Source organism: Cervus canadensis, chromosome 4, assembly GCF_019320065.1.
Source record: "Cervus canadensis isolate Bull #8, Minnesota chromosome 4, ASM1932006v1, whole genome shotgun sequence".
Classification (NCBI taxonomy): domain Eukaryota; kingdom Metazoa; phylum Chordata; class Mammalia; order Artiodactyla; family Cervidae; genus Cervus; species Cervus canadensis.
In genome coordinates, this window is record NC_057389.1 from 104,995,877 (window position 1) to 105,010,861 (window position 14,985).

At 55.9% G+C, this 14,985-nt stretch overlaps 1 protein-coding gene across 2 annotated transcripts in view; it reads left to right on the plus strand.

The window, feature by feature from the left end:
* Positions 1–14,985, plus strand: part of MAU2 (MAU2 sister chromatid cohesion factor) — a 34,301-nt gene that overhangs the window by 16,020 nt on the left and 3,296 nt on the right. The window contains exons 2-17 of one of the 2 annotated variants that reach the window (XM_043467472.1): positions 676–693; positions 1,055–1,120; positions 1,841–1,936; positions 2,869–2,963; positions 4,591–4,618; positions 4,988–5,143; positions 5,500–5,646; positions 5,734–5,824; positions 6,961–7,064; positions 7,560–7,637; positions 7,921–7,986; positions 9,298–9,381; positions 10,455–10,504; positions 10,699–10,776; positions 10,980–11,091; positions 14,073–14,163. In XM_043467472.1, coding sequence (XP_043323407.1) covers positions 676–693; positions 1,055–1,120; positions 1,841–1,936; positions 2,869–2,963; positions 4,591–4,618; positions 4,988–5,143; positions 5,500–5,646; positions 5,734–5,824; positions 6,961–7,064; positions 7,560–7,637; positions 7,921–7,986; positions 9,298–9,381; positions 10,455–10,504; positions 10,699–10,776; positions 10,980–11,091; positions 14,073–14,163 — 1,360 coding nt within the window. Of the gene's footprint in view, positions 1–675; positions 694–1,054; positions 1,121–1,840; positions 1,937–2,868; positions 2,964–4,590; positions 4,619–4,987; positions 5,144–5,499; positions 5,647–5,733; positions 5,825–6,960; positions 7,065–7,559; positions 7,638–7,920; positions 7,987–9,297; positions 9,385–10,454; positions 10,505–10,698; positions 10,777–10,979; positions 11,092–14,072; positions 14,164–14,985 lie in introns of both variants that reach the window. The other variant, XM_043467471.1, reaches the window with a different exon arrangement.

Genomic DNA, 14,985 nt, shown 5'->3' on the forward strand with positions numbered 1-14,985 from the left:
GTCATGGTGGTGGTGTGGCGGACTGCCCTGGGACCTCACCATTTCCTGCTGGAATGTGAAACTCCAGGGCACAGGTATCCCCAAGTGGGACCTTGTCGTTGTGTGACCCACGCACCAGCATGCGCACGAGCAGGGATGATGAGCTCAGATCTCAGAGTCACTGCTGCCCACCCCGGTCCTTCTGTGGTGCTCCTCCCTCCGCTCTGAGGCTAACTTTGCTCATTTCCAAGCATCTTTTAAATGTCCCTTTCCCAGGAAGGACTAACACCCTCAGACCTACTCTAGTTGTATTAAATTGATTTCTGTGCCATGATTTGCTGTGGCTGTACTGCAGTAAGCAACATGTGGTGGCCTTTCTGTGCTTCTTCCCCTTCTGAAGATTTGCTGCCCCAGTGAGAGAGGGCTCCAGTTCTGACTCCAGAGCCTGGCAAGACAGGAAGCCCATCAGTAGGGGAGCACGTACATGTTCCCTTTCCCCCAGACACACCACAGTTGCTGGATTAGAGGAAAAGCAAGCCCACTTCTCAAGCTGAGCAGGCCATCTTCCCACTTAACTGAACACCTTCAGTCTTTGGTGACAGGACAACCCGCGTGAACTCCAAAGTGGACCCAGTTAAGCACGCGCAAAGCTGCTTAGCTGGTCGAGAATTAACTCTCTTTTTCTTTCTCTTTCAGTGGTTGATATCACAGCAAGTATCCTTTCCTTGGTACTATTTCCTTTAAGAAAAGCTCCTTCTAAATAAAAACATGTGTTATAAACTTGAATTCTGCTTATAATGCAGACTTTGGGTGTGGGCTTTGCCCACAGATTCCCTGGAGCATCCCTTCAGACCAGCGGCTTCTCCCTGGGTGCTGTGCTCCTCTTCGTGCCCCAGCGTCTAGCTCCACACCAGCCAGCAGCAAGCTCAGGGATTACTGGGGGAATACGTGAACTTGAGATTTTAGAGCTGACGGGGATGTGCCCCGCCAGCCAGCAGTGTAAGAATGCTGAACTGTGGCCCTTTTAAACTGACCATTTTGTAGTGTCTCTACTTCCTTAACAAGACATCACTAGATCCCACAGTTTGAAGATGTTAAGTTTGAAGCAGCGAGTCTTCTGTCCGAGTTATACTGTCAAGAGGTAAGAACATGTAAAGATTTCTGAAAGCAAACGCCCTCTCCCTGTAGTGAAGGCACAGTGGCAGATTGGGACTCACAGGAGTGGATTCCCTTCTGGCTTTTAAGACTTTGCATAATCTTCCTGTCTTCCACACCTGGTGCTGGTGATGAACAGGGAGGCCTGGTGTGCTGCAGTCCATCGGGTCAGAGAGTCAGACACGACTGAGCGGCTGAGCTGAACTGACCACCGGGTACAGGGCAGCCATGGATGACCACTCGCTGACAACGGCTAGCAGAGTCTTTTTCTACTGAGCACTGTTGGAAAGCAGCCTGGTTCCTGGGCTGAAGATGATTAATTCCTGAACAAGTTCACATAGTTTAACTGAAGCTGGTTTCTGATCTCAAGTGTAACTGAAAGTTGCCTTTCTCTACTTTGAGCCGTGACTCTTGTTTCAAGCCCCTGGCCCCTCACTCTGGTTACAGTTCAGAAAAGATTGTAATTGTTATCAATTTGACTGTTCAGGAATTTGAACTAAAGCTACTTTCAATTTAGTTGAATAGGGAATTATTTTAACATCAATGCCAAAAAGTTCCCAGCCGGTGAGGCTAATAAAATATCTTTTCTTCTTAAATCAAGCAAATCCTTTGGTAAATGTGTCTGGGAATGGCCTTCTGGGTCCACAGCTGCTGCAGAGGAATCCAGCTTGTTTTTTCCTCCTTAAACATGACTGTCTCCTTTCAGAATTCCGTGGACGCAGCAAAGCCGCTGCTGCGGAAAGCCATCCAGATCTCCCAGCAGACCCCGTACTGGCACTGCCGCCTGCTCTTCCAGCTCGCTGTGCGTACTGTGGGCCTGACCAGATGCCCGGGTGCTGGTTGGGTGGGCGGCTCTCTGGGCTGGGCCTTCCTGGCTGCAGTGGAGGAGCCTGCAGGCCAGGTAGACTGATTGGAGATGCCTCTCCATCCTGGCTCTGCCCATACCGCCCTACCTCTGGCCAGCTCCCAGCCTCCTCTGACCCTGGCACGGCCTGCCCCCCAGCCGCTTCTTGCCAGCCCTCCGTGATGAAGCCCCATCACGTGCCTGTGCACACAGTGGGGCCTGGGCTGCCAGTGTCACCTCCCCGGGGAGCCTCTCAAGGCCAGGAGGATTTGGCTCAGAGGGTCCCCTGCTGAGGAGAGCTCACCTAGCCTGAGCGGCTGCCTTCTCTCCAGGCACCCTCCTGCCCCCCACGTGCACTGCCCTCCTGGGATCCTCCCATGGCTTCTGTGCCTTCAGCAGAGGAGGGAGCAGGCGGGGCACGGAGTCACTTGGCTCAGGTCACAGAGCAGGTGGGTGTGGTGAGTGGAGCCCAGGCTCTCACTGGAGGCCCCACAGGCGTCCCTGCCTCTCGGCCTGCATTTGGAACCCCCACAGCCCCTCACCCCTGAAGGAGGCCCTTCTTGTTTGCGGCTCCTCTGGCCGCTCCCCTGTGGCTGGCCCCTGGAGGCGGCCTGCGAAGCATGCAGACGTGTCGCGCGGCCCTCGGGGGTCTGAGCCCGCTGGCGTTCCTGCTGGCTCTCTGCGCCGTTGAGCTGGAGGCAAGGCGGGGTTCTGTGCCCAGAGCAACTAGTGTTGGCGAGGCAGCATGCTTAATCTAGCTCAGAACGGATACTGAGGCAGTTTTGCTGATGTGGGGAGGTTTTGTATAACTTGCTTGCAAGGTAGCAGGTCAGACACGGTAAGTCTGGTGGTTTGAAAGCGAGGGTCATTGCTCTTTTTCCTTCTCTCAGCAACTGCACACACTTGAGAAGGACCTGGTGTCGGCCTGCGACCTCCTGGGTGTGGGAGCCGAGTACGCCCGGGTGGTGGGATCTGAGTACACACGGTAGGCCCCCTCTCCTTGGGCCCTTTCTTCGCTCACTTGGAAAAGTTTGGCCACCTTGGTCCTGGACAGCAAATAGAAATGGCATTTCAGCGTGAAACGATGACCACCCTTATTCATAGTAAGAGACACGCAAATTCAGGCAGCCTAGAGATGCTTTTGCCCCATCGATTCATGAAGTAAGAAGTTGTTGAGTTGACTGTGTGTGTGAGGGGCAGCTGGCATTCTCAGCACTGTGAGCACTTGCATATTTCTAGCATCTCTTAAATAAAAAGGGCTCGTGAATTTGCTGGGCTGATCCGCTTCCTGGTGGGATGTGAGAGTGGTCCTTGTAGATACTGTGGGCAGCATGGTTGGCAGCCAGTGTCCCCACTCAGCACACCCAGGAGTGTTTAGGTATATAATAGGAGACAGAGTAAGAGGACATTTGTGTCAAAGACTGGACATAGGTTCATATTATGCATGAAGCTGCTTAAACTACCTGGAGGCTAGTGCCCTGGGGTTGGGGTCGGGTCAGAGGCCACCAGTGCCTCACCGTGTGCCCTCTTAGCGGGCCTGCAATCTCTTTTTACCCTGAAGAGAAGAATCCTCTGTAGTAGAATTCCAGACTCCTGGTAGCAGTGCTATTATTACTCTGTTGTGTGTGGGGGGGGATTGTGAAAAATTCTGTAACACAGACTCTAAGCTTGTCCCGTGGGCTCGTTGGGACAGAACAGTTCCTAAGTCTATTCTCTTGAGTTCTGGACTTGCAAGTGCTCACAGGGGTCCACACAGCTCCCCGCAGACTTGCATCCCTCCGCCACCCTGCCCTGGGGTGGACACTCACACGGTCTGGCCTGTGCGCCTGGCCTGTGTTGTCCTCCTCACGCTGCAGCCGTTACTGGGTTTGGGGTGACACTCAGCGACTTGCAGGGCGTGGGGATGGCCACACACTGCACATGTTCACAAGTGTCTTCAAGACAGGCCTCTGTACCACTGTGGGCAGATAACTGGGTGGGCCTCACCAGGGCATGGCGCCCACAGGTCTCCTGACACAGAGCTTCTGATCTCAGAGGTAAGGCCTAGTGAGGTGATAATACGGGAACCTTGACGTGAAGTTCTGGACCCTAGATTTCAGCACTCAGACAGGAGACCCTAGGGTGTGCATGCTGCGAGGTAACAACAAAGAATGACAGGTGGCCAGGGGTGCAGACTGGGGCCCCCGTGCCCTTAGTCTCCTCACCTGGCGCCGTGCCCACTGGGTGGGGTGTCAGCTACCGCACCTCAGGACCCTGCAGAGACTGGCGGGACAGAGACTCAGGTGTGAGCACACTGGGACCTGCAGGCTCCGCATGCCTGCAGCCCCACAGCTGGCCCTAAGAGCAGCGGTCTCAGCCACTGGCCACCAGGGGAGTCCTCACGCCATGCCTTCTTGAGCCCCTGTTTCTGCCTCTTGAGCTTTTGAACCTCATGAGTGCCTAAATGAGAAAAAAGTTAAAGGAAAATATAACAAAATAGAGCACGCTTATTGGCCAGGGTCCATTGTCATCCATCTAACTGCCCCAGGGGTTAGATCCCTGTGAACGTTGAGGTGTCCGTCATCCTCGGGGTTGCCTGGGCCTCCCAGAGCTGACTCCCCTCTCTTTTCCAGGGCACTGTTCCTGCTCAGCAAAGGGATGGTAAGTGGAGGCTGGGCAGGCAGGGTAAGGTGTGGTGGACATGAGCTTGGGTTCCCAGGGTCTGCCAGGGCTTCGCCTGCTTGCCATGTCATGGTCCATCAGTTGCCCAGACCCTCACGCATGGCAGGTAGCCCTGAGAGGCAGACCCTGTCCCCCATCCCCCAGCTGGATTCAGAGACAAAGCTCCGAGTCCAGGTTGTGGGATTTGTGCTGACGGAGGAGCCGCCTCGGTTGGAGCTGCCTGGACTTGGGTTCCAGCCTGGCTTTGTGCCCTCCCTTTGAGGTGCCAGCAGCTGCACAGTGCATGGGCAGGTGGGCGGCAGCCCTGTGCACCAGGAGAGTCCCCAGCACATGCACCTCTCCCCACAGCTGCTGCTGATGGAGCGCAAGCTGCAGGAAGTCCACCCACTGCTGACCCTCTGTGGACAGATAGTTGAGAACTGGCAAGGGAACCCCATCCAGAAAGAGTCTCTGCGTGTCTTCTTCCTGGTGCTCCAGGTGACCCACTACCTGGATGCTGGGCAGGTGTGTACTGCCTCCCACGTGATGGCCGCTGGGGAACAGGCAGGTGGTGGATGGGCCTCTGACCGAGAAATCAGTTCTGCGATTGCCTCCTGTCCCTCCCCACTGTCCACACTTCCTTGGTTCCCCCACCCACACCCAGCTTTGCCTGTTGGGCTGAGCACTTCACTCAGTGGATAGAACAGAGCAGACCCTTACAGGGTGCTGACAGCTGTGGAGACGGCCTGTAGGGCCTTGGGGTGGGACGAGGCCGGCAGGACCTGGCTGGCTGCCGCAGTGGGGACCTGCCTCTTGAGGGTGTTGGCACTTGATGAGAGCAGACGGGTGGTCAGCTGTGCGGCGCTGTCTGCCTGCTGCAGGTAAAGAGCGTGAAGCCGTGCCTGAAGCAGCTGCAGCAGTGTATCCAGACCATCTCCACACTGCACGATGATGAGATCCTACCCAGCAACCCTGCCGACCTCTTCCACTGGCTGCCCAAGGAGCACATGTGCGTGCTTGTCTACCTGGTGAGTCCCTGCAGGGGCTGGAGCCTGACGGCCCAGGTGAGCGAGGAGAGGGCCTCGGTGACCACCACCATCTGACCTTGTCGCCAGGTGACGGTGATGCACTCCATGCAAGCAGGCTACCTAGAGAAGGCGCAGAAGTACACGGACAAGGCCCTCATGCAGCTGGAGAAGCTCAAGAGTAAGTCAGGCTCTGTGGGGCCCGGTGGGTCAGTAGCCCCCTGGCGGACAGCCCGCCCATCGCTGCCAGTGCTGGGCCTGGAGGACTTTGAAAGACTGCAGCCTGGGTCTCCGCCCCATGGGTCTTGTACCCCAGTTGGCAGATAGGGATGATCAGGTTCAGGCAGAGCCATGCCAGGCCTGGATGGGATCCTTGCTCCCCAGGGAGGTTGGGTGAGTACTTGTAGCATCTCTGTCCTATCGCCCTCACTGCACAGACAGTCATGAGGGTTAGTGGGGCTCCACCGGAACCTGCAGGGACAGCAGTGCTCAGCTGAAAAAGGCGGTGGCTGCTTTTGCTGTCCGTTACCAGTACTGTAATGTGGATTGTGCTCAGGGTGAGATCGGAATTGGAACTTGGCTGACAGCAGATCCTCTGGGGGTCCTAGGTTCTTCTGGGTGCTTGACAATCCATCCTGGGTAATTGAGGACCTTTGATTAGTGGGAACCCAGAGCCCCATGTGTCCCTGGCTGGCTTGTGCCCCGTTCACCCTATTCACTCCCTGCGCCCTTGTCAGTGCTGCTGGGGAGGAGCCGGGGAGCCAAACTTCGCAGGAACTACTGTTCTGTTCTTTCAGATGAGTTGGGAAAGTGCTGTCTGGTTCCAGTGTGAGCACAGCCTCTTGGAACAGCCAGAAGCTGTGGTCCCCACCCCACCCCACCCCCACTGTTGTCTGAGGCTGTTGCACAGTCTCCCAGGCAACCTGAGCATTTCTAGCACCTGTGGTGCCTAGCGTGCCCTTGAGCACTCAGCTGGGTCGGGGCAGGGGTGCAGGTTGAGGATGGAAGACAGATCCCTTTAAGAATTTCTTGCTCTTAAAGTACTCTGGTCATCAAAACCTGGCTATGAACCTGATTCCTCACCTGGACAGGGAGATGGAACCCCTTGCTTGAGGGTGCTGTGGGCACCAAGTAAGGTGACAGATTGGGTGCTAGGCCAGTGCCTGGCAGAGCAAGTGGGCTCAGACTCAGGTAGCTAGCTGAGGGGCTGGTGTGGCAGGAGGGCTCAAAGCCCGCAGGAGGCAGGGGCGTGGGTCAGTGTCTCCTCGGTGGTCTCCTCCCGCACCTCGAGGGCTCACACCTGCCTCTCGCCCCCAGTGCTCGACTGCAGCCCCATTCTGTCCTCCTTCCAAGTGATCCTGCTGGAGCACATCATCATGTGCCGGCTCGTCACAGGTCACAAGGCCACCGCGCTGCAGGAGGTAGGCCGCCGGGGGCCGCGTGCACACAGGGCAGGGAGGCTGGGGGGCCGTTTGAATTTTCTGGGTTCTCAGGGTGTCACTTGGGAGAACGTAACCTGGTCATCCATGAGCCTTAATGGACATAATCAGAGGTTTTTACCTAAAAGTTTTTATGCCCAAGGAACGTGGGGTCTGGAGTTTTCGAGTCTGCTGATGGCAGTTCTAGCACCCCTCCTGCCCAATGATTGTAATCCTTGATGCCCACCTTCCTGAGAGGGCATGGGGACCTTGATAAGGATGTGGGTACTATGTGACTAAGACACAGGTTGCCAAGGGAGGAGGCAGAGAACCAGACAAGGGTCAGCATCATTACAGTGGGCACAGCTGCTGGGATTTTATGCCCAGGTTAGACTGGGCAGTATATGGGTACCCCCACTGGCTTTGGGGGCCTCTTCTCAATGCTGCCAGGGCCCTGGGTCCCACATTAAAGTGATGTCAGACATGCTTTCCCTGCAGATCTCCCAGGTCTGTCAACTGTGCCAGCAGTCGCCCCGGCTCTTCTCCAACCACGCCGCACAGCTGCATACACTGCTGGTGAGTGCGTGAGGGCTGCCGACCCCCAGCCCCACCCCTGTGAGTAACCCTGTGATCAACACCCCAGGCAGGACTTAGAACCTTCCCCGTGGACTTCATTCTGACAAGCGTCTCATCAAGTCTGAGTTGACTCAGGTCTCAGGAGGCAGGAGTAATGAAGCATGCCATCTTGCTCAGATACAGCTGGCTCAGTCGAGTCTCTTGTTAGGCTCACCCGGGTGCAGCTGTGTAGCCCTAGGCAGGCTGCATGTGGCTCTGAGCCCTGGGCACTGTCTTCTCCTAGGGCCTGTACTGTGTCTCTGTCAACTGCATGGACAACGCCGAAGCCCAGTTCACCACAGCTTTGCGGGTAAGGTGCCGGCCCTCACTTTATGGGGCAGGAGGTGCTTCTCAGTAAGGAGTCGGGACAGCAGCCACACAAACTGTGGTCAGTGGGTGACTCAGCAGCATCCAGCCTGGTGCTGCGTTTATCCAGGGCTTCCTTTGTCAGGCCTTGTGCTGCCTGGGTACCGACAGGCCAGCACTGGCAGCACAGCCTGATGCAGCATAGCTGTGGGCACGGGGGCTCCTGGCCACGCTGGGGTGGGGCTTCCCCAGCTAACTCAGGAGGGCAGCCTCAAGGGGGTTGTCTTGAGCCAGGCACCTGCTGGACATGCCCTGGTTAGCCACTTTGACTGAGGATTCCCAGTCCTCCCCGTGGTCCACCAGGTGATGTTGACTTGTGTCCCAGCTACTTGGGCCCTGGTGCCGCTCACTCCAGTGGTGCTGAGACCTCCCCTCATTGCCTGTGGCCCTCTGAAGGTCTCTTAGACACACCTGCATCCCACTTCTTACACAAGTTGCTGCTGCTGCTTTGTTTCAACATCAAAATTCCCAGCAGATGGTGTATGCCACCAGGGGTCCTGTCCACCAACCTGGGGGGGACGTGGTACAACCATAACTTGGATCCAGACCCCTCATGACACCAAACATATTTCCTGTGGTCCTGTGACAAACATTGGAGCATCTTTGTTCAGATCAGACAGCCCTCTGGATCTCCTTGGCTCCTGCCAGGGTCGTTGAGGTGGTGTTTGTGCTTCGTAGACACTCTCGGCTTCTTACACAGTTGCACTTGCTGAGCCCCGTTTAGAATGCTCAGCCCCACAAGGTCTGAGCAGTGCTCAAACCACTTACATTGGTTCCTCTCATGGCCATTCTCGTTCCCCCAGAAAAACTGGGGACGGCAGTCTGTCTACCGCCAGCCATTAGCAGAGGAACCAGCAAGCATGCTCCTCTGCTGTGTTTACACACACTGGGGTCTTGGGGTGACCACCTGAGGTGTGGGGGCCGGGCACTCAGGTGCTCAGACTGAGACAGCAGAGAATAGAGCAAACTGTGGCGTGTTCTGAGGACAGGCTCTGGGGTGGCTGGCTGCGCTTTTCTGTTTCCTGAGTTTCCTATAATGCAGATGATTGTTTTATAATGACAAGAACTAACAATTTTGTTGTCCTTAGGTTCAGGAGGCAGGGGTGTGTATGTGTGTTTGGAATAAAAAGAGTAAGAAGATTCCAAGGTAGCTGTTGTGGAGCGTTTGGGTGGCTCTGATGCCGCCAGGCGACCCCCAGGTGACATGACTGCGCCCAGCCTGGCCCCCTAATGCCCTGTGTCTCCCATATTCCAGCTCACCAATCACCAGGAGCTGTGGGCCTTCATCGTGACCAACCTGGCGAGTGTGTATATACGGGAAGGAAATAGACACCAAGAGGTAGTAGGTGACATGCTTCATGTTTGGTATCCTTTCTTTCAACTCTTACTTGGAGGGGGGTGTGTGGGAAGTGTGGTCCTGGGCACCAGCAAATCTCTCGACCCTAGGGTATTTGTCTTCCAACAAAGTGTCCCACCGAGTGGAGCATGGGTGTGACTGGGGAGAGGCCAAGTCTAAGACAGAAATGTTTCCATAGCAAATTAACACTTCTCTCTACTGAAAACTAGCCAAGCATTGAATCCCTTGGGGAAAAAAGAAAATTTCTTCTACCCTCAGCTATCTGTTCTGGCTGGCTGTCGGTGAGGCCTCTTGGCTCAGTTACGAGGAATGACATCGTGGGTCCTGTCTGCATCAGGCCCCTAGGTGTTCTGGTGCTCCAGCCTGCTGGAGCAGGGAGGCGGGCGCCAGAGCTTGCCTCCCAGGATAAGTACCTCCCACCAGGTTTCCCGTGTGACACCCCCTTAGCCCTGCCATTTCCCTCCAGCCTGGAGCCCTCTGGAGTGTCTCAGATCAGCCACTTGTCTCTACGCCTGTGGCCTTCATTTTGTAGTTCAGGCCACTGTCGTCTCTTGGCTACAAAGAGAGATGGCCCTGTACTCAGCTGATGTCACACATAATTGGTTGGTTTGAATGCTTTGGGCAGAAGGCCCAGTCCAGCTGCTCCAGTGGCCTGAGAGCATGGCAGGGTAGGGGCCTGAGGGCCTGATGTGATCTTGGTGGGTCTCAGAGGAGTTTGGCTCCCTTTGTCTCACCTCCACCCCCACCACAGTGTTTGCCTCCTGAAGGGACTACGGGGGTTCTGGGCACAGCCACAGCCCGCTTCAGCCCTCATCCCCCAACCCGCCTTCCCCTCCATACATGAGCCAAAGGGAGCTTAAGATGGCAGCAACGTTGCAGGTTCTGTCCCTTCCGGCAGGTTGCACTCAGGCATGGGATTAGAGGTACGGGCATGTGCCATGAGACTGGGTTAGGAAGTTGCAGGCAGCCCTAGTCATTTACTGGAATACTGGGGCCAGCCCTTCTCATTTTTAGAAATGCAGAGTTACCCTAACTTGCAGACATTTCTTTCACAGCTGTACAGCTTGCTGGAGAGGATCAATCCAGACCACAGCTTCCCTGTCAGGTAGGCAGCCCCAGGCCCCAAGCCCCACTTGACCAACTGTCTTACGCTTTCTCTGCTCTTGAGGTAGTGTGAGCGTCTGTGGGGCCCCAGACTGCCTGTGTACCCCAACACCCCCCATCTTCCCACCCAGTCCCCATTTGTAAATCTGCTTTCATTAAAACTCACTAAGGTGTGATGCTCCACTCTCCCCTCAGCTCACACTGCCTCCGAGCAGCGGCTTTCTACGTGCGTGGGCTCTTCTCCTTCTTCCAGGGACGCTATAACGAGGCCAAGTAAGTACTGGAGAGGGCAGGTGGCCCTGTACCTGGCACCGCTCGGTGTTTCTCTTCCCCCAACAGCACGTGCCCAGGCCCCCTGTTCCTGCCCTCCCCACCCTCCCCCAGGTGGTCTCTGCTCAGGGCCCCGAGGCCACTGCTGCCTTTTCTTCCCCGAAAGCCCTCCCAGTGGGGCCTCAGCATCTCTTCTTCTCACAAAGGCGTTTTCTGCGGGAAACCCTGAAGATGTCCAATGCAGAGGACCTGAATCGGCTCACAGCCTGCTCCCTCGTGCTCCTAGGTCACATCTTCTATGTGTTGGGAAACCATAGGGTGAGTGTCAGGGGCCAGGCTGAGGGGCATAGGGCCAGGGTGGTGCTCAGTGGGGTGGAGGTGGGTGAGGGGAGCACCTAGCCAAGTGCCTCCATCCCGTGCCCTGCAGTGATCCTATCTCAGTGACCTCTCACCCCCATAACCCTTCACCCACACCCTGCTGCTCCCTGAGGCTCAGACAGCCTGGGCAGGCAGGGCTGAGGGAGCTTTGAGTTCCTGAAGGGCGCACCTCCGTGGCAGGCAGGGCCAGTGTTGGCCTCTGGCAGTTGTCAGGCAAGGCCCAGGGCTCAGTGGGGCTAGAGCTGCTCAGACTGCCCAGAGCCGGCGAGGCTGAGGGCAGGGCCCCTCCCCTGTGTTAGTATGTGGGGCTGAGAGGTGCATCCTCTCAACCACAAACGCAGGGATTCCACCTCTGCCCGTCACACGCAGTATCCTCAGGGCGCCCTGTGTTTACCCTCACCAGCCGTGTCCCCCTGCGCCTGGTCCCCACCCATGCCATCTGGTCTCGGGTGGGATCAGTTGATTTCTCAGTCGCCCCATCTGGGGGTGTATGAACATCTCGCCTACCCCAACCCATTGACCTTACAAGCTCTTTAATTTTTTAAGAACATGTTTGTCAGTATAAAAGATGCTATGGTTATCCTAGAAAGTCTGAGAAGCAAAGGAGAAAATCCTTGCGTGTCTTGTGTCTTCCAGCTCTTTTCATTGCCTGCCTCTGTCCAAGCCTAAGTTTTATCAGGCTGTTTTGTAATTTTATGTCTGGTCTTTCTCTGCACCACTGTGTTGGGGCTTTTTTTAATGGCAGTGAGAATTTTTAACTGGCATCAGTTCAGTGATACAGCTGAACTCACTTTAGCTGTTTTCAGGACAGGGAACACAGGCCCATAAAGTTTTATCTGATCAAACCCCAGAGCTTCTAAAGAATGAGTGTTTTTAATAAGCCCAGTGCCTCTCCCCTCCCCACAATCACCTGACAGGCATTTTGCGAGGCTCGCATGCCCTGCAGCTACGTCCTGAACCCTGGCAGGATCAATACCCTGGAAGGAGGGTCAGCAGTGGGTTCTTCCTTCTGAGCGTAGCTCCACTCCTTCTAGAACACCTTGTCGTGGTACTCAGGGAGCACAGGGAGCACAGTGGCCTCAGGGTGCATCCCGGGGTTGGGCAGGGATGAGGGGCTCAACATGACACCCCCCTGAGTTCAGGCTGCCTGCCTTCTGTCTCGGTGCAGTGGTGGTGATTACCTCATTGCCAGCTGAGGAGTTTAATGTCACACAGCCCCAGACTGCGGACCCAGGCTTAGCACCTAGACCTCGCTGATGCTTGTTTGTCCAGAAGCTTCCAGAAGCCACCTTCAGTGGGGCAGGGTGGGCAGAGCAGCTCTTCAGCTACAGCTTCTGGTGTGTGGCGGGGCAGTCCCGGAGCAAATTACAGAGCTTATTTGGAAACCTCTGTTGCTTCCTGGGGCCATCAAGAGCCCCCAAAGCCAGGCACCGCCTCAAGCAGCACTAGATCTGTGGGAGAAACCGCCTGCCCTGGGCCTGCCAGGCCACAGCATACTTGGGCATTAAAGTTTGTGGGTGGCCTCATGCAGGACCCCTTTCAGGATAACACCAGTCTTCACACCCAGGATCTGCGGAAACTGAGCTGTTGTGGGGAACTGGAGCCAAGGGGACTCTCCCTCCCAGCAGCTCCCTCTCGGCCCCAGGCCTGGAAGAGGAGACTAGTTTTTCCTGTTCTGCATTCTGAGGTCTTAGGAGGCCTTGGTTCAATTTTGAAAAATTTTTTTGAGACCCACCTGGAGCTCATCTTGGAGGTGCTGGCCAGGGTGGGCAGCATGACGTCACTGGGCTTTTGTGTCTGTGGAGGCGCCCCCCACACAACTGTGGCTGTGTGGGACCGGGGCCTCAGGAGTTGGTTTAGAGGATTTGTGTGTCTCTGGGCTGCATGCCAAGTGTGCCCCCACACACACTGCACGTGGTTGCCACGTGAGGAGCTCTCCCAGTGTCACCCTGATCCCAGCATTCAGGCCAGTAGGCTATGGGTCCTGTACTGGGTGGAGTCATTGCAGAGTCAAGGATGGGTGTTCACAGCCCGCAGCAGCTTTCACTCAGCTCATCCTGAGGGCTGAGGGATGGTGCTGTTGCAGCTGCATTGTGGAGTCAGGGTTCAAGGGTGAACACATGCTGGTGCCCCACAGCCCCATGTGTCTGAGGTGGCCTTCCACAGGAGCAGGCTTGTATGTAGAAAGACAAAATTCTTCTCTCTTTTGACCAATAGTCCTAATTGCTCCCACCAGGACAGACTGCTGCCTCTTCCCAGCCTTGAGACCCCTGAATCTGTATTTATTTTTAAATTTAATTGTGTTTATTTATTCATTTTTGGCTACATTGAATCTTCGTTGCTGTGCACAGGCTTTCTCTAGTTGCAGCAAGCGGGCTTCCTGTTACGGTGGCGTCTCGTTGCAGAGCATAGGCTATCAGGCCCATGGGCTCAATAGTTATAACTCCTGGGCTCCAGAGGGCAGGTTCAACTGTTGTGGCATGGGCTGAGCTGCATCGTGGCATATGGGATCCTCTCAGACCAGAGATCGAACCTGTGTCCTCTGCATTGGCAGGCAGATTCTTAACCACTGGATCACCAGGGAAGCCCCTGAATCTGTATTTTTAATCGGCTCCTGAGATGGGTCCAGGGCTGCCTGCCACCAGTGCCTTTTTCTTTGGTTAGAAAGACAAAGGTACATAGAGTTGCCCGTGACTGTGCCCCAGCAGGGAGGCACATGCAGAGCCGAGGAGTGGGAGCTGTTTCTTTTCCCCCAAGGTAGTTGAGGAGTACTTTCAGAGAGGGTCATTTGAGATAGACTGTATGATAGAAGTAGGTATTTGCCAGGCAGCGGGCGGTCACAGGTGGGCCCAAGCTGTCCCTGCCCCCAGTCTCCGCGCCTCCACCCCACCCCTGACTCTTCTGCTGCTCTTGGTCAACAGGAGAGTAACAACATGGTGGTGCCCGCCATGCAGCTGGCCAGCAAGATCCCAGACATGTCAGTGCAGCTGTGGTCATCAGCCCTGCTAAGAGGTGAGGAAGAGATCGGGGCTTCCGAGCAGAGCAGAAGTCTAGAGGGTCCTAGGCCCTGCTGGGCCTCTGCTTTAGACTGGGCTTCTGCAGGCCACAACCCCAGTTCTAATATAGTCTCAGGCTTCTCGAAAGGCTCTTTTTGAGGTCAGTGGGCTCATTTGTGCAGTGAGATCTACACAGTCTGATTCTGACTCTTTGGGACCCACAAGGCAGTTCTTGGCATCTGATTGGGCAGTGAACCCTGGCACTTGGCCTCAGTCTCCTCCCCATGAATGGGGACCACAGTCCTCCGTATCCAGCAGAACAAGCCAGGGTGCTCTGGGCACAGAAAGGGTGCTCAGCAGGTGTCACTGCTGCTCCACCATTTACAGATTGTGAAACCAGGGTCCACAGACTCACCCAGGGTCCTGGCGAGGAGGTAGAGGGCTGACTGTTTTCCTCTGCAGTGGACTCGGTGCACTCATTCCGCCTTCCTGCCTCAGAAGTGAACACTAGGTGCCCTGCGCCCTGCAGGCTCCTGGGTGCCCACAAGCCGGCCAGGAAATCCCTGGGAGAGCCACATCCAAGGGAGCCCAAAGGACTTTCACTGCCCTCCCAGCCCTTATATCTGCCCCTGTGGGCCTCACTGTTCATCCACCTCCAAGGACATAAGACTCAGAAACTTGGCTGTTGGCAGGTGGGCTTTGCTGACCCTGACACAGGGTTTAGGGCAGGTGACATGCCAGGCACACAGGAATCCACTGGGGGAGCTGGGGTTTGACTTCAGGGCTCCACCCACACCTGAGGGGAGGGCATGGGGCAGTGGCAGGCCAAAACTGGCCC